This window comes from Siphateles boraxobius, unplaced genomic scaffold (assembly GCF_051911475.1).
Source record: "Siphateles boraxobius isolate OS27281-9 unplaced genomic scaffold, OSU_SipBor_1 30, whole genome shotgun sequence".
Taxonomy (NCBI): Eukaryota; Metazoa; Chordata; class Actinopteri; order Cypriniformes; family Leuciscidae; genus Siphateles; species Siphateles boraxobius.
This window is the reverse complement of record NW_027508920.1, coordinates 18,178,002-18,200,020: the sequence shown is the minus strand read 5'-3', so window position 1 is coordinate 18,200,020 and position 22,019 is coordinate 18,178,002. Positions and strand designations below refer to the sequence as shown.

Below are 22,019 nucleotides of genomic sequence, written 5' to 3'. Positions count from 1 at the left end.
AAGGGCAACATTGCAAATGTAGTACGTCCAGATTACAATCATACTACACACATTCATACTATATAGAGCATACTTTTTTAGTGATCATGAAGTAATTACTTATTACTTATCAATTATAAAGAGCCACCGTTATTGGTTTCAAGGTATTTACATACTACATAACTAATCATGTTAAATGAAGTAATACTGTTTGTATGCACTAAAAAACAGTGCCTGCCCTGAACAAGGATGCAGGATTTTTTTGCACACAATTTTAAACGTTCTTAAAAATTCAGCCGTCACAACATACAGTAGTAGTACATATAATTAAATATAAAAATGACATGTAGTCATTTTCATACACACACATCTTAATTACCAAGTGGGTGAAAGATATGAATAATAAAACAACACGTGCAACAATTAAATGACCAGAAAGCACATACTTTGTGTTAAAAATGTCCCTAAAGTCAAAGGGAATAGCCTCGTGGGAAGCACACCAACATGTTGCGCGATTGCGCTTTGGGCCACTACGCTTCCTGTCAATTATCTCATCTCAATAAAGGTAAAAATGAATCTATAAAAAGGCCTAAAATGCAAAATAATAAACCTAATTAAGAATAGAAAAAATATCAATTTCCAAAAGCCCAAAAATAAAATATTTAAAAAGTTGATTAATGTATACAGTATATTCAGTTTGTGAAAATGGAAATATATATATATATTTTTAGAAAATGTAAAAAGGTTTTTGTAAAGATGCTTCAGGTTTGATATAAATGGGAAAAAAATAAGTGTTTTGGTTGATCGGATCACAAGTGGACGATGCTAAATACAGGTGTAAATGGGGTCCAAAACATTTTGAACTTGTCCACTTTCAACCACTTCCAGAGGTAGTGGAAAACGCATTCGACCAGATTGCTTTAGTAGTGTAGATGCTCATGTGATCGAATGCGTTTGAACAGCCGCAAAATACCACCTTCTCCCCGTCTACTGACCTAATGCGCGATAGACAGACAGGATTTAAACTTTGTTGGCTGGAGATCCAAGTTTGGTTTGAAGATGAAAAACATACCAAGCACAATGTTTTCTCGCCATTCCTGATTTCTAACACACACTCACAGTGCTCGGTGAAGTCTTGTGGCTATCAGAGCATAAACGAAAGCTGCTGCTTTTCGTATGTTTTTCTGTATTCTCCGGGCATGCTCATATGTAAATTGCACAAGCTTATTTCTGGAAAAAAACAAAAACATACATTTACCCGCCCATAGACCCGTCCCTCGAGGAAATCAGGACAGAAGGAGTTTAAAGTGGACAAAAGAGACGGATTAGAACACCAGGTGTAAACGGGAATTTACTCTTTATTTCGAAAATTTTCAAAAAAGTGGTTTTGAGTCAACTTCAGTCTTTCTTGAATGATAGTCATATTCATGAGAAATTTCAATCTGGTTTTAAACATCGTCACAGTACTGAATCTGCCCTTTTAAGAGTCATGAATGATATATTGCTTACCACCGATACCGGGCAATCTGTGGCTTTGGTCTTGCTAGATCTTAGCTCTGCTTTTGACCTCATTGATCACAATATTCTCATTTCTCGTCTTGAAGCGTGTATGGGTTATCGGGGTACAGTGCTACAATGGTTTCACCCATATTTAACTAATAGGAGTTACTCAGTCCGTATTGGTCAACAGTGTTCGTCCGAAATCAAATTGGGGTCTGGCGTTCCTCAGGGTTCTATCCTTGGCCCGGAACTGTTTTTATATAGGTCCCCTATGGGTTCAATCTTAGCTAGACATGGGGTTTCTTTCCATCTGTATGCTGATGACACTCAAATTTACTTGCCTTTGAAGCGTGATGACAAGTTTGCTTTAAAGCCAATATTGGACTACCTAGACGAACTAAAACTCTGGCTTGCTAGTAACTTCTTGAGTCCTAATGAGAGTAAAACCGAAATCATTTTGTCTGGCTCTAATGATCGTAGTACTCATGATTTTGATCTCCAAACCTTGCTACCATATAGCACCACCTGTGTTCGGAATTTGGGGGTCTGGTTTGATAACAATCTTAAATATGATAAACAGATAAGTGCTGTGGTTAAGTCCTGCTTTTTTCATCTCCGTCTTTTAGCCAAGGTCAAGCCTTTCTTGTCTGCTAGGTATTTTGAGATTGCCTGCATTTGTAACAACAATTTTTACTTATATTGTATGTCTTTTGGCCTTGTTAAGCACTTTGGTCAACGCCAGTTGTTTTTAAATGTGCTATACAAATAAAATTGTATTGTATTGTATTGAATGTGTCTCTCTCATCTACTTGTGATCCGATCAGCCAAAACGCATCTTAATACCAGGAGTAAACAGGGCCTAAAGGCATCATATCTGATTTTAGGGGGACAATATTTGTAGTTAGTTATTCGCGATCTGTTTTTCAACCTGAGCTGCTGTCTGGCTTCAGAGTATGTTTTTGGCCTAAAGCATCTAAACAGAGGGTGTAAATACCTCTAGAGTTGCTCCCTTATATGACTCCTTCAGCTTGGCAAACGTTTGTCCTTTGGCAACCTCCAGGGCAGCCTTGTAGAGTTTGGGTGTCTCTGGCCGCTGAGGGATGGTCTCTTTAGCCTTCTCCTCAGGCTTCTTATCTTTGGTCAACATTTTCCTATGGAAGGAGACAAACTCATTAGGATGGCCAGACGTTGAGTTGTAAACTAGCATGTGCATCGTTGAGATTGCAACAGGAAGTGGAGCTGCATAGGGTTTGATGATCTCAAGCCCTTACATAACATCATTCAACACGCATGCACAGTAAATTGGTCCCACGGGTGAACAGATCATGTGACTCAACAGATCATGCTTTTTCATTATCTCAATAACCTCCAAACTAACAAAATCAAATACTAATTCCTCCTTCCATTAAACAGAAATGAGGGTAGGAGAAGGACGCAGAGAGAAAGAGATGCAGTATGAGGAGAAAACAGACGATATTTAGCAAACGTGGCACTAGGAGATCTGTGAGTGTGATACAGAGGTGTAAATGGCTCAGACCACTGCGCTGGGTGAAGTGTGTGTGTGTGTAAGGATTGCTAGGGCTCTTGGTTGAGGTTTGAGCTCTGATCCCCTCACTTGGCCTTCTTGCGCAGCAGCTTCTGGGACTCGGGATAGTGTACTAAGATGTCTGCCAGGTCCTTTTTATCCAAGATGAAGAGGTTAGCAAAACCATGGGCCTTTACGTTAGCTGTTCGTCGGTTTCCACCACCACCCGCCAGCAAACTGATGGAGTGGACACACACACAAAAAACAGTCTGTTTGGCTTTTCACACATAACACAGTGTTACACTGCGTGGCTCTATTATATGGATAGGTATTGATACAGATTTTATGATTTAATTACAATCACAAACTCTTGATTTGTTTGCATTCAGATTTCAATTTGATTCAACATCGATTCATTTGGATATTAAGGAAAAAATCTGATCTAAAGCTGTAAAGTGTAAACTGTACAGGGAACACTGTCAGTTGGTACATTACTATAATATATTGGGGTTAGTTCACCCAAAAATTCTGTCATTAATTACTCACCCTCATGTCGTTCCCAACCTGTAAGACTTTCATTCATCTTCAGAACACAAATTAAGATATTTTTGATGAAATCTGAGAGCTTTCTGTTCCTCCATAGGTAGCTACACAACTAATACATTGATGCTTCAAAAAGTTCATAAAGAGATCGTAAAACTAATCCATATAAATTGAGCATTTTGTCCAAATTTTCTGAAGAGACTCGATCGCTTTATATGATGAACAGATTGAATTTAGGCTTTTATTCACATTTAAACATTGATCAGCGAACCATGCTCAAACCGAACCTGCTTGACATGTGAGAACAAACCTCATTGGTTCTTGCTGAAGCTCAAACGTGATGCGCAACACGAGAATGAACCTCATTGGTTCTTGCGGAAGCTCAAACGTGATGCGTAACACGAGAATGAACCTCATTCGTTCTTGCGGAAGCTCAAACGTGATGCTTAACACGAGAATGAACCTCATTGGTTCTCGCACGTCAAGTGAAGATGCTTGAGCTTCCGTTTACCACAACTGATGTGTGAGTTGATGAATGAATGAAGATGAACAAAAGTCTTGGAGCGACATGAGGGTGTGTAATTAACAACAGAGTTTACATTTTTGGGTGAATTTTCCCACAACAGAGTCTAATCTATTTAATTCAATTGCTAGCAATTTTTAGATATAATAATAAAACACAGTTGTAAACATTTAAATTACACATAAGGCATACCTGGGTGAACTGCCTTTAACATGGATGATCGAATTGCATTGCACGACACAGTATTCTTTCCCATGAGGTCACATATGATTTTAATCAGTTGACAAATACATAAACTGACCTGATCAGTGCAATTCAAGTTCTGCCCAAACTGTCTCACAAGAGGTGTAAATAATGGTCATTACTCACCTAATTTCCCCGAACACAGAGCCAGCTCTCAGAGTCACAAACACCGTGGTCCCGTCAGGCCCTCCAACCACCTGCACTTCTCCAGCTTTGATGATGTACATCTCTCGACCGATCTCACCCTGACCACCAGAGCCGAGCGGAACAAGAGTCAGTTCAAAACGCTAACAGATAAAAGGCTCTTTCATGGTGGCTGTTTGATGTGACCTTTACTAAGACAACCTTCGAATATACTGGCCATATACAGAGATTATTTAGGTTTAAAATGTTTTTGCAAGCCAGTAGCAAAGCACATATACAGTACAGTAAATCACAATAAAAGTAGCGTACCGGTATTATTGCTTACCTTTTTACAAACAGAATCTCCAGGAAGGTACACCACAGATTTAAGCCTGTTGAGCATGTCAAATATCATCTGTCTGTCACATCCCTGGAATGAACAGGAGTCAAAGACTTTAAAGTCAACAACAGCTTTCACAACCCGTTCAAAGAGAAACAAAATGAATGAGTTAATCCATCGGGAACTGATTGGATGGTGAGACGTGATCTCTATATGTCAGATGTTTGGAGAGGAGGAGTTGAAAAATAACCAGAAAATTTGAATTGTAAAATGTGTACAAGGACAGACATGGAGTGTCCCAGCTAACAGGGTACGTTCTCAGAACTTTGGCATGGTTCTCTCAAAGTTATGAACAAAGGCTCTTCTAGTAACCTTAATAGAACATTTGTTCTGTTAAATGGCATTTAATAATGTTCTCTCTCTCTCTCTCTCTCTCTCTCTCTCTCTCTCTCTCTCTCTCTCTCTCTCTCTCTCTCTCTCTCTCTCTCTCTCTACATATATATATATATATATATATATATTATATTTTTTTGCACTTTAATTGTATGTTCCTCTAACATTTATTTAAATGTTACTGTTTTTTTCAGAGTGTTCAGAGAGTATTCAAAAGTAACGGTCCTATTATGTTTGCAAAATTAGGAGACTGAATATTCCCTTAATGTTCACATAATGAAGGAAAATGTTTTTGAAACATTTAAAAATCTGGACATTTTTAACGTATTCAATAACGTTTTCAAAACCTAATGCGAATTTTGGCAAAACATTCTTAGAACATATATTGTTAGCTGGTGTGTATTAAGAATGTAAACAATAGGGGTGTAACCACTGATCTATATAAATTTATATAGATCATTGGGTGTAACAATATGTCGATATGGATCATTGCAGCGATCAAATGACTAACGATATGATATATCGATGCAATGCATTATTTTTCTATATAATATATATATATATATATATATATATATATATATATATATATATATTTATTTATTTATTTTGTAAATAAAAAAATTAAAGTGTATTTGTTGTTGATGTCCCAATTTGGATACAGGATTCAATGAAATGTTCGTGTTATTTTGGTTGCATTTATGAGTTAATGAAAATGTAACTGGTTGTGTAAAATAGGCACATAATATTGTAATATTGATTGCTGGCCCTTGAATATAATCGAATCGTAATCGTATCAAAGCTTATCTTTGTATGGCTGACTAAGAGAATCAATGTCAGATTGTATTGAGATGAAACATCTTATTTACACCACTAGTAAATAGAGTGAATTTGATTTCAAGCTGAATGTAGGTCTATGGACCCTGTTCGAAAATCCAGCTAAAATCTGGTACATTTGTATTTAGTCCATTTATGGTCATTAGCTGGTAAAGCTGGTGTACATGGTTAGTCAGCTGGACAACCAGTCAGTGTAGTTTGTTTCAAACTAGTAGTCATCTTGTTCAAGTTGGTTAGAGCTAGTAGACCACTATGGACCAGCAACAAACCAGCTTGACCACTTTAAACTGGAATGATCTGTTTTTCTAGCGGTACTAAATCAGACTTTGTCATTCTCTGTGTGTATTCATGAATGAGAGCGAAAGGGGTTATAGGTAATCACCTGAAAGAGCGCCACTTTACTGACAATGCTGTAGTTTACGTCTGCCGCGATGTCCAGACGCATCTTATCTGGAAGCTGTACAAGTAACTCCTGTTCATCTAAAGACAAACGGATCATAAAACACAGCCAAAACATACTTGACACATGTAAAGGTCTAGTGCAATCGGATTCTGCTTACCCAGCATGCCTTGCGACTTCCAGGTGTAGTCGTACCAGGTCTTCACTCGGTTCTGGAGCGCGCGGGGGATCTTGTAGGAGGTCATGTATTTGACGGTGCTGTCCACACAGTGTCTGTAGTACGCCTCACCTGCAGTGGCGGCTCCCACTACATCTCTCATCTATGAGTACACACACAACACAGAGATTTGATGTTTTTTAAAGTGGCATTCACACGTTTTAAAGTTTTCTGCTGATGATGTGAAAAACAGTCATATTAAACTAGAAGGTGAATTTTACAAAAACATGTCCAGGATGTATTTCAGCTTAAAATTTGCATGAAGACAAATAATAGACGATTATTTTTTTCTCCTTAGATATATAGTTATTTTAGTATTAATAATTGTATAATTATTTCTGTATTTATATTCGCTGTTTTCCTTTTAGTTGTATTAAGTTTTATTTAAAGTTTTGTTGTGTTGTATAGTTTTATTAATTTTTATTTCAGTTTTAGACATTTTAGTACATCAATTTAACTAAATGAAAATGAGAAATGCTGCCTTGGCAATTGTCTGAAGTTTAATGGTTTAATTTTAATGGTTTATTTTATTTCAGTTAAAGTTAATTTTATTCAAGTTCCGAAAGTTTTTTTTATGGTTTTAGTTTTAGTTAACTATAAGTACGCTGATAAGATAGCCTAATACAATAATCTGCAATCATACAGGAAGTATAAATTGCATAAAAATGCATTTAATGAGATTTTTTTAAGAATTGTGAAAATAATGAAAATATATCTACTTTATGGTCTTAAAATTGGTCATATACTTTATGCAGACTAAAAACATAATTAATTTATCCTTTCTTTTGACTTTGGAATGAAATATTGTGAACTGAACGATGACAGCACTGTTTTCTCCAGAGCGGCTATATACAGAATATATAAATGAATTAATAACTTTTTACAAAAATTCACCAAAATGAACCATCACTGAATTTACTTAAGCTGGACAATGACGCTATTTCCTCCTAGATCTTCTGTACGGCAGAAACAAAATTTGTTGCATTATTTTCCTGCTATTGCTGTAAAGCTGCTTTGAAACAATCAGTATTGCAAAAAGTGCTATATAAATAAAGGTGACTTGACTTAACTTGACTTTAGAGTGAAACATGGTCACGAATGCTCTTTTTGTTTAGTTTCTTCCTATGTTCCCATTTTCCTTAGTTCCTTGTTAATCTCCTTGGTTCTTGGTTAGTCAACACCTGTTCTGTTTCAGTCAATCATCCTCTGTGTATATAAGCCCTCCGTTTCCTGCTTCATTGTCTGGTATTGTCTATGTGAGAAGTGGCTGTGTTTACTGTTTCTCCAGCTATCTCTAGAGTTTTTTTTGTTGTGGATTTATCGATAAAAGACCATTTTTGTTTCTCTACTCCTTCATTGTGCGCATCATTACAGCCACCGTGACAAATATGTCCTTGACATGTTTTTGACAACAAATGAGATTCAGTCAGAATTTCTGTCAAGTATGTCTCCCACCTGACCGATCATGATTGAGAAAGCGAAGACTCCCACGAAGTAGTTAACCAGTTGGAAGACGATTTCAAAGACAGTGGTGGGATCAGGTAAACCTCCGATGGTGATCAGAGTCTTCACAGCAAAGTAGTAGCAGCGAATATAACTGTAGGACACAAACACCGACTCGTTATTTTACATTATCCACACTGTGTGCACAGTACACCACTCAGTAAAGCATTGAAATGGATGAGGTCACCTGTTTCCTTTGCCATTATAGACCCATTTAGTAGAACCCAGTCCTTCATAGTCAGATCCCCAATAGAAAATACAGGCATTACAGTGCAGAGAGTACAGCAGGTACGCACTCGTACGGATCACCCTGGAATCACACAGCAGTGAGTAATAAAATCTTCATCATTTGGGTGAACTGTCCCTTTAAAAGGTTTTCGCTTTGTGTTATGGTGACCTCTAGCTGTAGCTTCTTGTCTTACCTGTAAATGTATGCTTTGCTCATCACAGCCTCCAGACGATCATTAAACTCAAAGAATGCATTGAACTGCAAAATGGACACAGAATAAGTGTGAGTATAGGGATATTTGTGTGTGACAGAGGGAAGAGATTAGGGACGCCACGTTTTTTTTTACCTTTAGAAGGCGAGGAAACCGCAAGAGTGATTTGACACCTGTGAAGACGTACAGGACATCCAGTGGAAAGAGACTGATCACATCCATCTGAAACATCCAGTATGCACTAAAGGTTAGGATGCTGTTTTAATAACACACTGAAGTTATTTGTTCAGTGTCAATGCATAGATTTAGTAGGAAATAAAGAGTTTTACCTTAAATCGCTCTGTTTGCATGTAGTTCTCTCTCATGTCTTTTTTGTCACACTAAGAAAGACAAGACATAACACAGGCAAACATCAAAGTTAAAGAAACAGTGGTCCATGAATGTCATTGCATTAGACAACAAAATATTAAACCTAGTGACGTTTATTTAAAAAAACCCAGAGCAAGCTTATTTTCAAGCAAAACAATAAAAAAAAAGAAATTTGTTAGGTTGAAATCATTAAACTGTGGAAGCTTCCTCCACTGAATAAAATGTAGACGACAATTTCTTGCAATTGTGAGTTTATATCTCGCAATATTGTCTATTTCCTCAGAATTTCAAGTTTATATCCTGCAATTCTGACTTTATTTCTCAGAATTGTGAGATATTACTCGCAATTGCATGTAATGTCTGAGAAAAGAAAAAAAACTCACGATTCTGACTTTTATATCGTATAATTCTGACTTTATTTCTCAGAATTCGCCAGAGGTTCCCTCAAGATTTTCCTTTGGGTTTTAATAATACTTTTTTAAATGTTTTATTTATGAGTAAAATAAGGTCGGTGGTATTTAGGGATTCAGGGCTTACTAACAGAATTTCTGTTTTGTCAGTATTCAGTTTTAAGAAGTTTTGACCCATCCACATTTTGAGATCTAGTAGACAGGAAGTGATGGAAGGGGAATGGAAAGCAGTATTAGGCTGAAAGATAAGAGAGATTTGTGAATTATCAGAGTAACCATGGAAATTAAGACCATGAAGCTGGATGATCTGACCAAGAGGAAGCATTTAGATTAGAAATAGAAGTGGACCAAGAACGGATCCTTGAGGTACACCACATATTTTCTTTTTAATTTTTAAGTAAAACAAGTTTTTATTTAGGAAAAATGTCAGCTCACAATTCTAACTTTTTTCTTGCAATTCGATTTTTATAACTTGAAATTGCAGTTTATATACAGCAATTATTTCCCCAGATATGGGAGATCTAAGGTTTAAACTCGCAATTGCAAGTTATAAAGTTTGAATTGCGAGATAAACTCGAAAAATTTTAAGAATTGTGAGATTTACTGTAAACTCACAATTGCGAGGAAAAAAAAAAGAACTGTGAGATAAAAAGTTGCAATTTAAAAAAATTACATTTAAATTTAAATACCTTTAAAAAAAAAAAATTATTCCGTGACGAAACAAGCTTTCATATAAAACAATAGATATGCTATTCAAAACTCTTGCTCACCACAATGTCCCCTCCTCTCACAAACTGCAGTCTGGGCTGAAAGACCACGATGTCAAGAATGTAAATGGTGTCACAGAGGTAGTCCATCAGCAGCCACCAGTGAACGTTCTCAGAGGTCTGATACGGGAAAGTGCAGCGCACAGGGATCAGCCAAACATTCCAGTTCCATGCAAAAGTCACAAAGAACAGCCACACCACGTAGATCAAATCTGTGAAAGAATCAATCAGCATAGTTGCATCTTCAGTATGTCGTTTTAAAGGGGTCATATCATACAGTAACTTCTTTATTTTTCTAATATTTCAGTTTCTAATATTTTTTATTTATTTAGTCCACTTAATAATTAATATCCCTTGAGGAAGAAAGTGTGCTTAGTTTTTAATATTGAATGTGAAAAAAAACTGTACTTGCAGTTAATATAGTATTATTGAAATAAAAGGCCACTTAAGTGTACTTAAAGAGAATGTTTCTTAGCACCCTTAGACATTTAAAACTTTACTTTGTAATGTCAAATTAAAAGTTTTACTTATAAGTACATTTTAAATAATTATGTTTTAATCTTTAGTCATTTTGAAGTACACTTATTCTTAAAGTATATATTAGTTTACCATAAATGCTTTTCAGTACATTCAGAAGTACACAATAACAATATTTCGAAGACAGTAGAAGTAATTCTATGTAAGAGATGACATATAAAGATGTACTTAAGCCTTACTTAAGTGGGTTAAAAAAGTTCTCTTAAGTTCAACTAACTGCACTTAATATAAATTTAAACTATAATACATTTTTATTTAATTGTAAATAACATACAATTACTGTAAGTGTCTAAAAACATTACATCCAGTTTACACGAATATTCTTTTAAAGTGTATTTTTTCCAGAATAAGTAATCTTTTTAAATGTATGATAGACTGTACTTCTTTTTCACAGTGGATTAGTAAAGGTAATGTTTTTGGTTCTTTGCTTTTATTATAAAAAAAAAGTTATTTAAAAAATAGATATGTAAATAAGGTCGTTTATTTCTAAATTAATTATTAAAGCAATGGACAATTGTGATCCATAGAGCATTCAGCTGGTTGTAGATCTCACCTGTGAAGGGATCAATGCTGGACGGGAAACGGTACTCCAGTATAACTCTCAGCCAATCAGGGATCTTGGGTATTTTCAACTGAGGAACTGGGAACTTGTATCCCATAAACTCATAGATTTGCACCTCCTCTTCAGCCTCCTCATCAGCTTCTTTCTTTTCCTCTGGAGGAGGGGGTGGAGGAGGAGGCGGGGCATCGGCAGGCTTTTTGGCTGGAGCTAGGGTTCAAATATCAAAGGTGAAGGAAGTATCTATCTTTGACCTTACATTAATGAACTAATACAGTAAAATAAAGAGTAAACACAAGTCGACTCACATGCTGTAGGGCTTTCCTCCTCAGAGTCGTCTGGATCAGTCAGTTTCTCTCTTACACGAACTGTTCGCCCCTTAAACAGCTTGACCAGCTCCTGCAGTCGCTCATTCACAACAATACTTGTTTGACTGGCTGCAGACATGGGCCGCTCAAGGCCTCTAGAGGAAATGACAACATATTGGAGAAAGCAATGTCACATAGTTTATCAATTACATTTTTTTTAGTCTAAGCAATGGTTTTGAGACAGAAACCCCCCAAAAGTCAAATGTTTGGCTTTTTAAAGACTTACTCGTCCACATTGAGTAGATCAGTCATGTTCGGATCCATTCGACTGTCTTCCTCTTCCTCACCAGGAGCTGTCTTCTCCTCTGTCAGATTTGTTACAGGGACAGTGAGGGTCATTGAGTCTGACTCTGGCGCGACAATGATTTCGGGAACGGTCATTTCTCCATCCTTCACTTCCTCTACCATCACTGCTGGCTTCACATGGCTGCTTTCTGAGAGCACACACAATTACATTTTTGCATTGAAATCTTAAAAAAAACATTATTTGTGCACGTGAAATGGACATTTAGAGATGAAGAAACTATGACCAGATACTCCAGAAAGAAACATATAAAATTAAATAAAATAAAAAAACACATAAAAAAATCACAGCATTGACTCATTGAGTGGAAAATTGATATTCTTTAAAATAGTAAACTGAATACAGAACAAACCAACAAAATATTAATAGCTAATTAAGTTGTAGTCAATGTATACTTTTTACTCTGAGCTTTTTGTTTTTGTATAAAATAATTTTTGCATTGTAAAATAAAACTTGTAGCTTTTTCTTCAATTTTTTTTGCACAGATTATTGTGTCAATACTAGTAAAAATCTATATAAATAAAGTATTATATAATGTCTTTCCTTCCTGTGACCAGGCTTGCCAGACAGAAGTTACAAGAGTTTATGCTCAATTAATGTCAGATACAGTTTATTGTGTAAAATGACCAAAATACCAATAATAAAAATAAAAATCAACTTTAAGCATAGTGTGGGACTTATATCAGGACTCTTATTGTGAAATGTATATTCAAAAAGATGAGGGACCTTCAATTTCACAACACTTTTAGACTTTTTAAGGACTCCTGGGGACTTTTTTATTCGCACATGTGCTCCGAAAAAACATTTTACAGCTTGGACACATCTATGTGAGTCACAAATGTGAGTGAAACACTTGCACCTGTCGGGACCTGATCTATAATATTTTTGGCCCCAGGGGCCCAACACAGGAGCAGTCAGAGTCTGAACACTGTCAATATAATCTAAGGGTTTTTTTCACCCATTTTATTATCCACCAGGCAAAAGTCTACATGCAAGTAACAGCACACGTCTCCTCAAATGGCTGAAAGATGTGAGGTAACATTCAATGTCAATAGCAAACAATAACAGTGGTAACAATAACATTATCAAAATTCAATGGCACAGAACAGACAGCACAGCGCTATCTAGCACAGTCAGTTCACCTGAGAGATTGTTGAAGGTTTGTTGTCTTTCTGTAACTGTAGGGCACTTCAAAACCGACTCTATGGGTGTCAAGTATGGGATGATCTGGATTTTAGGGCACTTTTGTATGGGATGACAGTGAGACTCTTGGGAATTTTAAGAAGTAAATCGACTAGCTACAGATTCTAACTCAAAGACTACATGCTGCTGCTGAGGCGTTCTACACGGGCTGGAGGATGTTGAGGCGGTGGAGAACGTTCTGGAAGCACTGGTTGGCTTGTTTTGGAAGCTGGGATATCTCCTGGTACAGCAGCAGGAGATCAGAGGGCATCTTGGGCAAGGGAACATTATTGTTTTTCAGCAGATGGAAGTTGCTCAGACATGTGGAAGCATGCGGGATGCGAAGAAACCAGCTCTTTATGCCAGAACAGCTAGCGGGCACTGCAGATAGGTAGACCGGTTCAATTACTGAATGTTCATATTATCTTTCATTGGTTATGTACAAACTGGATCTCAACAGACACAGTTCATTTGATTAGATCTGCAGGACTAAAGCTTCATGAAATCCACAGGACTTGCTTTATCTATCTTATCATGTTTGCATCTAGACCAATATGTTGGATTTATACATGCTTGGATACAGTGTTGGGTAAGTTACACTAAAAAAGTAATTAGTTACTAGTAACTACTAATCTTAAACAGTATAATTAGATTATTGTACTAATTATGCTCTCTAAAAAGTATCGCTTTACTTATAACTTTCTAAATCCAGTATTAACATTGACCAATTAAACAATACAAGAAATGAGATGAAAATGCCCTTTTAATTCTTTCAAATAAATAATATGAAATTAAATAAATTATTCTTGAACTGACCAAAGTATTTAAAGGGAGAAGGTTACATTAAAAACATACATTTTATCAAAAGATGTTAAATTTTGATGTTAAATCCACTATTGTTTCATATAGAATTGTTCTATAGCCCAAACACTATTTAATGCAATTACATCATAAGTAACCGTAATTTAATTACAGAAAAATAATCACTTACTTAACATTTTCAAGGGAAAATTAATTAATAACTGTAATTAATTCCTTAGAAATGCATTCCAGACAACGGTGTTTGTACACTGACCTCCACATCCTTCTTCAGGAGGTTCCTCTTCCTGTAGCAACAGAAGATTAATAAAAGCAAACATGCTTAAGACAGCAAAGAAAAATATGACCAAATCCACAAGTCTAAATGTATATACAGTTGCCAATCAAAATAATCACAATATAATTTTTATGTTTCTGAAAGGTTGCATTTAATTAATAAAAAAAACATACAGTAAATATTTATAACTGTACAAATGACTATTTCAAAATATCTGTTAAAAGAATCCTCTACTTGCAGCAGTGACAACTTGATTGCGCAATTGTGAGTTTACATTTCTGACATTCCTGACAGTTTGCATTCCCACAGCTCAAGCATGGCTCGACTTCCAGGAAAGTACTGTACATTGAATGCATTGATGCAATTTAAGTCTAAAAAAATTCATTATATGTAAATGCTTTTTTTTTGTTGGTCATTGTAAGTAAAAAATTACATGATAAAACATTAATTTCAAACAGTAAATTACCATATTTTCCAGAAAATAAGTTGCATAAGTTGCACTGGGTCAAATGGCTTTATTGAGAGAGAAGAGAAAAAAAACCCCAGATACATTGCATCTGTGTATAAGTCGCATTTATGGTAATATTCAGTAAAAATGTAAATGCTGGTAAATAAAACATTATAAATTCTGCAAACATCACTCACTCCACAACAAAACCTTTCAACTGAACGGTATTCGGAACAGGAATGAAAAATACTTGCCAATTATTGCATTATATAAATTGCTTTGGAATATAAATCACAAAGAAAAACACAGCTTATATTATGGAAAATATGGTAATGGCTGTTTTCGATCAATAAAATATTAAACATCAATTCCTTTCAAAAACATAAAAATGTCTTCCCAAAACTTCCGAATGGTAGTGCGCCAATATGTTTTAAGCAGAGTTACCTGGTCAGCATCAGGAGGTACAGATGTGGTGCGCTCAGGCTGAGTGGTCACAGCTGGAGAGACCGGATCTGCTTGTAGCGGCGGTGGACTTTGAGGTGCCTGATCTGAAACCTCAGACTCGTGCGGCGAGGGCTCCGTCGGACAGATGTCCACCAGGCTCCTGAAAAGGGTATGAGTAGGAGTCTAGCCATGACAGCACAACCAGTCCATCACAAACATTCAGAGTCTGGAAAACCACCAATCACATCTGTAGCTGTTGACCGGATAAAACTCAAAGGAGCTTGACGTTTGATTGGATTATGGAAATCAACCACTCTAACGGACAATCAGATTTGTACCAGAATGCTTTTAGGTCTAGCTGCTGTGAAAGTGAATTTACAGTATGATGTTATTTCAGGTCTTTCAAACAGATTAAGGTGAATGAAATTGATTATCATCAATGCTATTTTAGATGCAGCTATCCATATGGACTACTGTAAATGCACGTTGAATTTCAACAACAACAACAAAAAAAGGAAGCTGATCAAGCACATTGAAACTCATTTCAATGCTATTCTATGCTAGATTAGCCTGGTTTAGTGTTAAGTGTGGTATGTAAGCTTGCTTTCTTCAAGGAATAAACAATTAAAAAGGTAATTGGGACTTCTTATCTCACAATTCTGACTTTTTTTCTTGCAATTCGGACTCTTTAAACAAACTCGCCATTCTGACTATTTTTCTCACATTTGCGAGTTTATAGCCTCTCACAAATCTAACTTCATTTCCCAGACAGCAACATAGTGTCGGCCCAGATCCGGGCCACATCTGGTACATGTAGATTCAACGCGTACGGGATATGGGCTGGATCTGGGCCGACACTATGTTGCTGTCTGGGTTCTCGCAATTTTGAGTTTATAAATCACAATTCCGACGTTTTTCCTTGCAATTGCGAGTTTATATCTCGCAGCTCTTAGTTATAATGTTACAATGTTACAACAATGTAAAAGTATCCCAATTTCCACTTGGCAACAATGCACTCAAACCAGCTGAGGGGACGTATCCCGTCGGGAAAGTGACATCAATGCACACACTCTTTAGCAAAACAAAACTCTACCAGCATTAATGTACAAAAATGGTCTGAAATGGTGTTGTAGAAGAATAGAAGCATATACTGTAGGTAAAATATGTTCACACAAACTAATGTAGGCCAGTTTAACATACCTTTTTATGTCGACACTGTTTAGGGGATGTCAAGTTGGTTGTAAAATGTTGATAAAAAGAGCACATTCACGTTTTATTTAATGACTTTATGGCTTGCTGAATTCAGCACTGCAAAATGCAGCAGCAGCAGATCTGAAACTGTTCTATTTCTACTGAATGCTTCGGCCTAAAAGCTTTTTTGGCATCAGCTGTTCTGGTTTTCAGACAGGATGTGTTATAGTGACGTGGTAAAGCAGGATGAAGCCTAAATTAAGCATCTGACATCATACCCATTAAAACACAAAGTACTCAAAAGTGGGACACTTCTGTATTTGCAATGGTTTGTCTTTTTAGAGACTGAAGCAGAATTCAGAAGAGTTTTGCTTTGATGTACAGAAATATATCTATATGGGCTAAATTACTCGAATGTCTTTTTAATCTCAGTTTAAACGGGGCTGGGTGATAAAACCAAATATTTAGCATATTCTTACAAATATCTTGCCGACTTTGACAACACACTATATTGATCTTTATTTTTTGGCCAGTTAAATTTTCCTATCTTCACTTCAAGATATTTTATTTTATTTTCTCAATATATAATATTGGCAAGCCCTAAAAACAATATAAAACATTGCACAAATGTATGAAAGCTTCATACTTATATCAGGTCTAGTTTTACAGGAACTGCAAAGGCAGTGTGGGGAAACAAACAGCAGCTAAAGCATGAGCTGCAGCTTTGATGAAATATAATGTGTCACACTGAAGGAGCTTGCCATCAGAGCAAGTGTTACAAGTAATGCCAAGGCTGCTAGCGTTTTGCTCAGCTCTGAGGATGAAGGTCTTACTCTGTGATCTTACTATCCTCACTCTCCTCCTCACTCTCTTCATGAAACTCCTGTAACCTGTATAGCGAGCCGGAGAGGACAAACAGCATTTCAGCGGACACGCAGGATAATAAAGTAACGGCACAGCAGTAAAGAGAAGCAAACAAGAACTCGCATCCAATCAAATCGTGAGTTGTGACATCCACTCTGCAGTGAGGAAAGTTGCAGCACTGAATTTTTTTTTAACTCAAATTATGTTTTTGTCACACCTGTTGAATGGCAAGTGAATTACTAGCCATACATTTTTTTTTTTAACGAGCATTGTAGAATTAGATTTGGGATTATACCACATGTAGTGGTCATATCATATAAGAAATGGAGGAGACTGCTAGAGCAAACATGAAACATAAGAAATGTTTCTTGAGCGGTAAATCATCATATTAGAATGATTTCTGAAGGATCAGGTTACACTGAAGGAACTGGAGGAATGATTCAGCTTTGATCACAGGAATAAATTACATTTTAAAATATATTACAATAGAAAACAGTTATATAAATTAGTAATAATATATAACAATATTACCGTTTTTACTGTATTTTTGATCAAATAAGTTAAGCCTGGTTGAGCATAAGAATCTTAAAAAAAAAACTTTTGCCAAACTTTAACAGTAGTGTATATTTGTTTGGTTTAATGCAAGGAATGCACATGTTTGTTTTGCATTGACGTAAAAGAGATGTTTCCTTTAGTAGACCTTTTGAATGTAATAACCATAAATGACCACAAAGCTAATAGAAATGGACTAAAAGTAACTAAAAGCTACACTAAAGCTACAATTCGTTTTTGTCGTTTGGCCAGTGTTCATTTTGGACCCTGGCAGAAAGCAAGGAGCAACAGCGAAAAGGGGAGAGTGACACTTACTCTGGGTCTTCTTCATTCTCTTCCTCCTGGATATTTGGCAGTCTTTGTAAAACAAACAGTGAACAGGTGAATTCTGAACACTGTAAGTGTGTTTGTGTGTGTGAGAGAGAAGATGGAGAGAGACAGCGCATTGGTCGTAAACAAGTTTTGTAGCCAGTTTGTGGTTTATCACACCCCAGATCTCAGTCTTAACAAACACAGAACAGGGCAGGAAGGGTGTAACACAGTCACTGAATTCCTTACTGAGTTTGTGGTGTGTTTGTCACTTACTGATCCTCATTGTCTGGTTCCTCGTTTGTCGTATTAATGATGATCTGTGTGGTGTGCTCTTCCGCCAGCTGTCTGACGGCCAATTCTGCAGCCTGTAGGGCCAGATCCTCCGCCATGCGAGCTGCCTCCACGCGTTCCTGCTGCAGTCTACACACACACACACACACACGCACACGTTTCACTATATTAGTGAGGACATTGCATTGACTTTCACTGATTTTATACCAGGTTAGATAATGATATTTTCTACACTGTAAAAAAAATAATAATAATCTGTTAAATTTACAGTAAAAACTGGCGGCTGTGGTACTTACCGTAAAAAATAGGGAAGCAACATTTTAGGTTTTACAGACTTAAATTTACAGTAAATAATACATTTAATTATCTGATATAATGTTAATTTACCGACCTATTGAATTACTAATATCTGTTTTGTACCATTGTAATAAACTGACATCCATCAATCCAACCCGATCTCACGGCAATTCGTACGAATCTATATGACCTCACTCGTACGAGTTCGTTTGATTTTTGCTAAATCGTACATATTTTACAAGTTGCCCATGACCTACACCTGACCCCGCCCCTAAACCTACCCATCACGTGGGTTTGGACAAATTGTACGGATTAACCACCTTTTACTCACTCGTACAAATAGGTCATGAGAGAGCGTAGAGCAATCACAGTGGTGATGGGTCACATGATGAATCAAAGCTCATCACAACAAGCAACTTTACCATAAGCTGAGAAAGTTAATATTAATATAAAGAAGCTGCACAGTGTCATGCACACAAACACTAAACACAATCATGTAAGACACACATTTTAAAAATGCAATAAACATTAATTTAACAACATTAAATGTAACATAAAACCCTAATGTACATAGCTGATTAGAAAAAAACTAAGAAAAACTATTAAGAAACATAATTATTTCAACAAAAATAAATCGAATGTGAAGTGTCACGCAGGGAATTGTGGGAATGTCAATTTACGTTTTTTCACTGTAAATGATAAAATGGCCTTCTTTTTCATATCCAAAAACTTTAAATTTAACTGTATTTTGTATAATAAATGTATGGTTAGATCTATCACAGTTTTTCACCGTATGTACAGTATGGAAAATTTCTGTTAACCAATTAACAATTTTTTCACCGTAGCATTCTTTTACCGTTAAAATCACGATACTTTTTTACAGTATATGCCCTAACCTAACTCAACCCCTACCTTTAAACCTACACATCACAGAAACATGCGCAAAACACTAGATTTAAATAAAAACCTGTTTTGGCCAATTTATAAGCCTTTTTAACTAGAAAAAAAATTATACTCAACAAAAAACACACATGCAGTCCTTCTTTCTAGATTTTGTCTCAAGGTTAAAAAAACTGCTCCATGAGATTTGATATTTTCCAGACTAATATTTCATATGTCAGGCTTTACAGTGTTAAATCCACCACAAGGTCACTGGGATCCAAACAATCCACACTCACCTCTCCTCTATGTTTGCTATGGCAGTCTCCTCTGCTTCCTTCTTGATGCTCTCAATAAGAGGCGTCCAGCGCTCAGTCTGCGTCTCCGCATCCTCCTGATCCTGCATGGCCAGCACGTGTGGAAGGATGTGGGGTATCACCTGCAGTAGAGTTGAGTTCTCTTGCGGCACCTGGACGTCCTGCCCCGATGCCTGCTCCCTCTGCTGGGCATCCCAGTCTGAGTCCACCTCCTCCAGCACCATCTCACACGGGTCCTGCAGGATGCAGACTGCACCCACAACAGGAAAACCCACAGGTCATAGCAGGGATTAGGCCCAAAGATTAAATAAATGCTTTTGAATTCCATTTCTACCAAGTATCTTAGTGTTTTTGTGTCAATGTTTTACAATTAACGTGGCAGGCTCTTAAAGGTGCAGTGTGTGATTTTTAGCGGCATCTAGTGGTGAGGTTACAAATTGCAACCAACAAAAGTTACGGTGGCCGACAGGAAAATATGTCATCATCTGAGACAGCAGAGAGTAGCCAGTTCAGCAATGAGGTTTCTTTACAAGGATACATTAAGAAATTAGGTTTACTTAATTATTCAGTAAAACTATATGCTATTGCGAATATTATTGTTACTTGTTCATCATTGTGTCAGTGTTTTATTTATCAGTGAACGAAGCTTGCTTCCTTGCACGAAGAGCAACATAGTAACGAAACGCGTTTGTCCGTTTAGGGCCACTGTAGAAACATGTCGGCGCATTTCAATGTAGGCGGAGCTGCGTTTTTGTAGATAGAAACTGCTCATTATAAGGTAAAAAAAAATATAACGGTTCATTAAGTAAGGTCTTTATACACCACTGAAAACTTATTTTTCAAGGTAGTGAGGAAACGCGCTCTGTAGCGCTGTGTGTTCGCTGTCGGCTACAGTAGAAACATGACGACACGATATGTCGACCTCCATACCAGGGGGCGCCCACGGTTATGGAGATATAAATGTCTCATTCTAAGGTAATAAAAACGTAACGGTTTATTACTGTATGCATGGTCTTTATACACCACTGAAAACATAGTTATGGATCTTATATTGCATTTCTGTCTATAGATCCTCAGAAATATTAAACATTGCACCTTAAATTGAAAGCGTGTGGAGTTACTTCCCGTGTTAAAAAATGATGAGAAACATTGATCCCATTTGTACCCAGAGTGGTTTGTTGTAATGGGGGTTTTGGTTAATTGTTTACCAGGCAGACCAGCAACACCAGAGGTCTTCAACCTTGCTCCTTGGCACCCACTCTCCTGCAGAGTTCAACCCTAACCGAACACACCTGAAGCAGCTAATCAAGCTCTTCAGGATCTCATGAAAATACTCAGGCAGGTGTGCTGAAGCAGGTTGATAATATACTGCAGGGCAGTGGGTCGCTGGGTCCCCAGCCAGGAGCAGGGTTGAAGACCTCTGGGCTAAACAAAAGCTTGACCAGGCAAGGCCAATTAGTACAGCTTAAACCAGTTTTATCTAGTTTTATCGTTTTGTTTTATTTAAATAATTTATTAATGTTAGTTGCATTGACTGTCTGTATATTGTATTGAAAAGCAACACATTTTAGACCCCAATGGCTAAATCTGCACATTTTGTAAGCTGTTAGAACGCTTTAAAAATCGAATTGATGAAACAGAAAACTTCCTGTCCTACCATATAATCAGGGCTTGACATTAACACCTGACACCTGCCAAAAATTAACTTGAACACAGTCAGTTATGTTTTAAATGCACGTAAACAGTTAACGTTAACAGTATAATGGATCAGTGCATTCGGTCTCAAAGTGACAGCAGCGTAATATATATCTGCTGCCAAAATATGAGATAATATTAAAAATATCAATATGGCAGTTTTCCCCCAGTATCGATGTCAAAATTGTGACCAATGAACATACTGAATGGCTAGTAACTTTGGAAAACCACTAGCCACAGTGGCTGGTAAGCAAAAAAGGTAATGTCAAGCCCTGCGTACAGTATAAGCATTGTTGGGGTAACGCATTACAAGGAACATGAGTAACGTAATCAGATTACTTTTTAAGTAACAAGCAAAGTAACGCATTACTTTTGAATTTACAACAAAATATCTGAGTTACTTTTAGGTTACTTAAGTTTCCCATTTATTGACTGACAGCTCTCCTGTCCTCATGTTGAGAGAAACTGTAAGTGCAGAGGCGTTGTGTGCGCTGTGTGTGAACATGATGCTTATTGTAGTTCTAGACTAAATGTGAGCAGGCGTTTACTCATCTCACTCGCACAAAAACAG

General features: G+C 36.8%; 1 protein-coding gene across 3 annotated transcripts in view; it reads right to left on the bottom strand.

The window, feature by feature from the left end:
- The window catches only part of cngb1a (cyclic nucleotide gated channel subunit beta 1a), a 37,174-nt gene that overhangs the window by 1,714 nt on the left and 13,441 nt on the right, over nt 1–22,019 (bottom strand). The window contains exons 15-36 of one of the 3 annotated variants that reach the window (XM_077248445.1): nt 19,736–20,003; nt 18,243–18,389; nt 17,973–18,014; nt 17,075–17,131; nt 16,251–16,265; nt 15,051–15,210; nt 14,138–14,168; nt 11,803–12,010; nt 11,517–11,671; nt 11,203–11,418; nt 10,116–10,324; nt 8,896–8,946; nt 8,702–8,788; nt 8,549–8,613; nt 8,314–8,436; nt 8,079–8,220; nt 6,567–6,726; nt 6,389–6,486; nt 4,783–4,866; nt 4,440–4,558; nt 3,095–3,241; nt 2,474–2,630 (exon numbers count right to left, since the gene is read on the bottom strand). In XM_077248445.1, the coding sequence (XP_077104560.1) occupies nt 2,474–2,630; nt 3,095–3,241; nt 4,440–4,558; nt 4,783–4,866; nt 6,389–6,486; nt 6,567–6,726; nt 8,079–8,220; nt 8,314–8,436; nt 8,549–8,613; nt 8,702–8,788; nt 8,896–8,946; nt 10,116–10,324; nt 11,203–11,418; nt 11,517–11,671; nt 11,803–12,010; nt 14,138–14,168; nt 15,051–15,210; nt 16,251–16,265; nt 17,075–17,131; nt 17,973–18,014; nt 18,243–18,389; nt 19,736–20,003 (2,741 nt within the window). The remainder of the gene's footprint in view (nt 1–2,473; nt 2,631–3,094; nt 3,242–4,439; nt 4,559–4,782; nt 4,867–6,388; nt 6,487–6,566; nt 6,727–8,078; nt 8,221–8,313; nt 8,437–8,548; nt 8,614–8,701; nt 8,789–8,895; nt 8,947–10,115; nt 10,325–11,202; nt 11,419–11,516; nt 11,672–11,802; nt 12,011–14,137; nt 14,169–15,050; nt 15,211–16,250; nt 16,266–17,074; nt 17,132–17,972; nt 18,015–18,242; nt 18,390–19,735; nt 20,004–22,019) is intronic. The other 2 variants (XM_077248446.1, XM_077248447.1) reach the window with 2 other exon arrangements.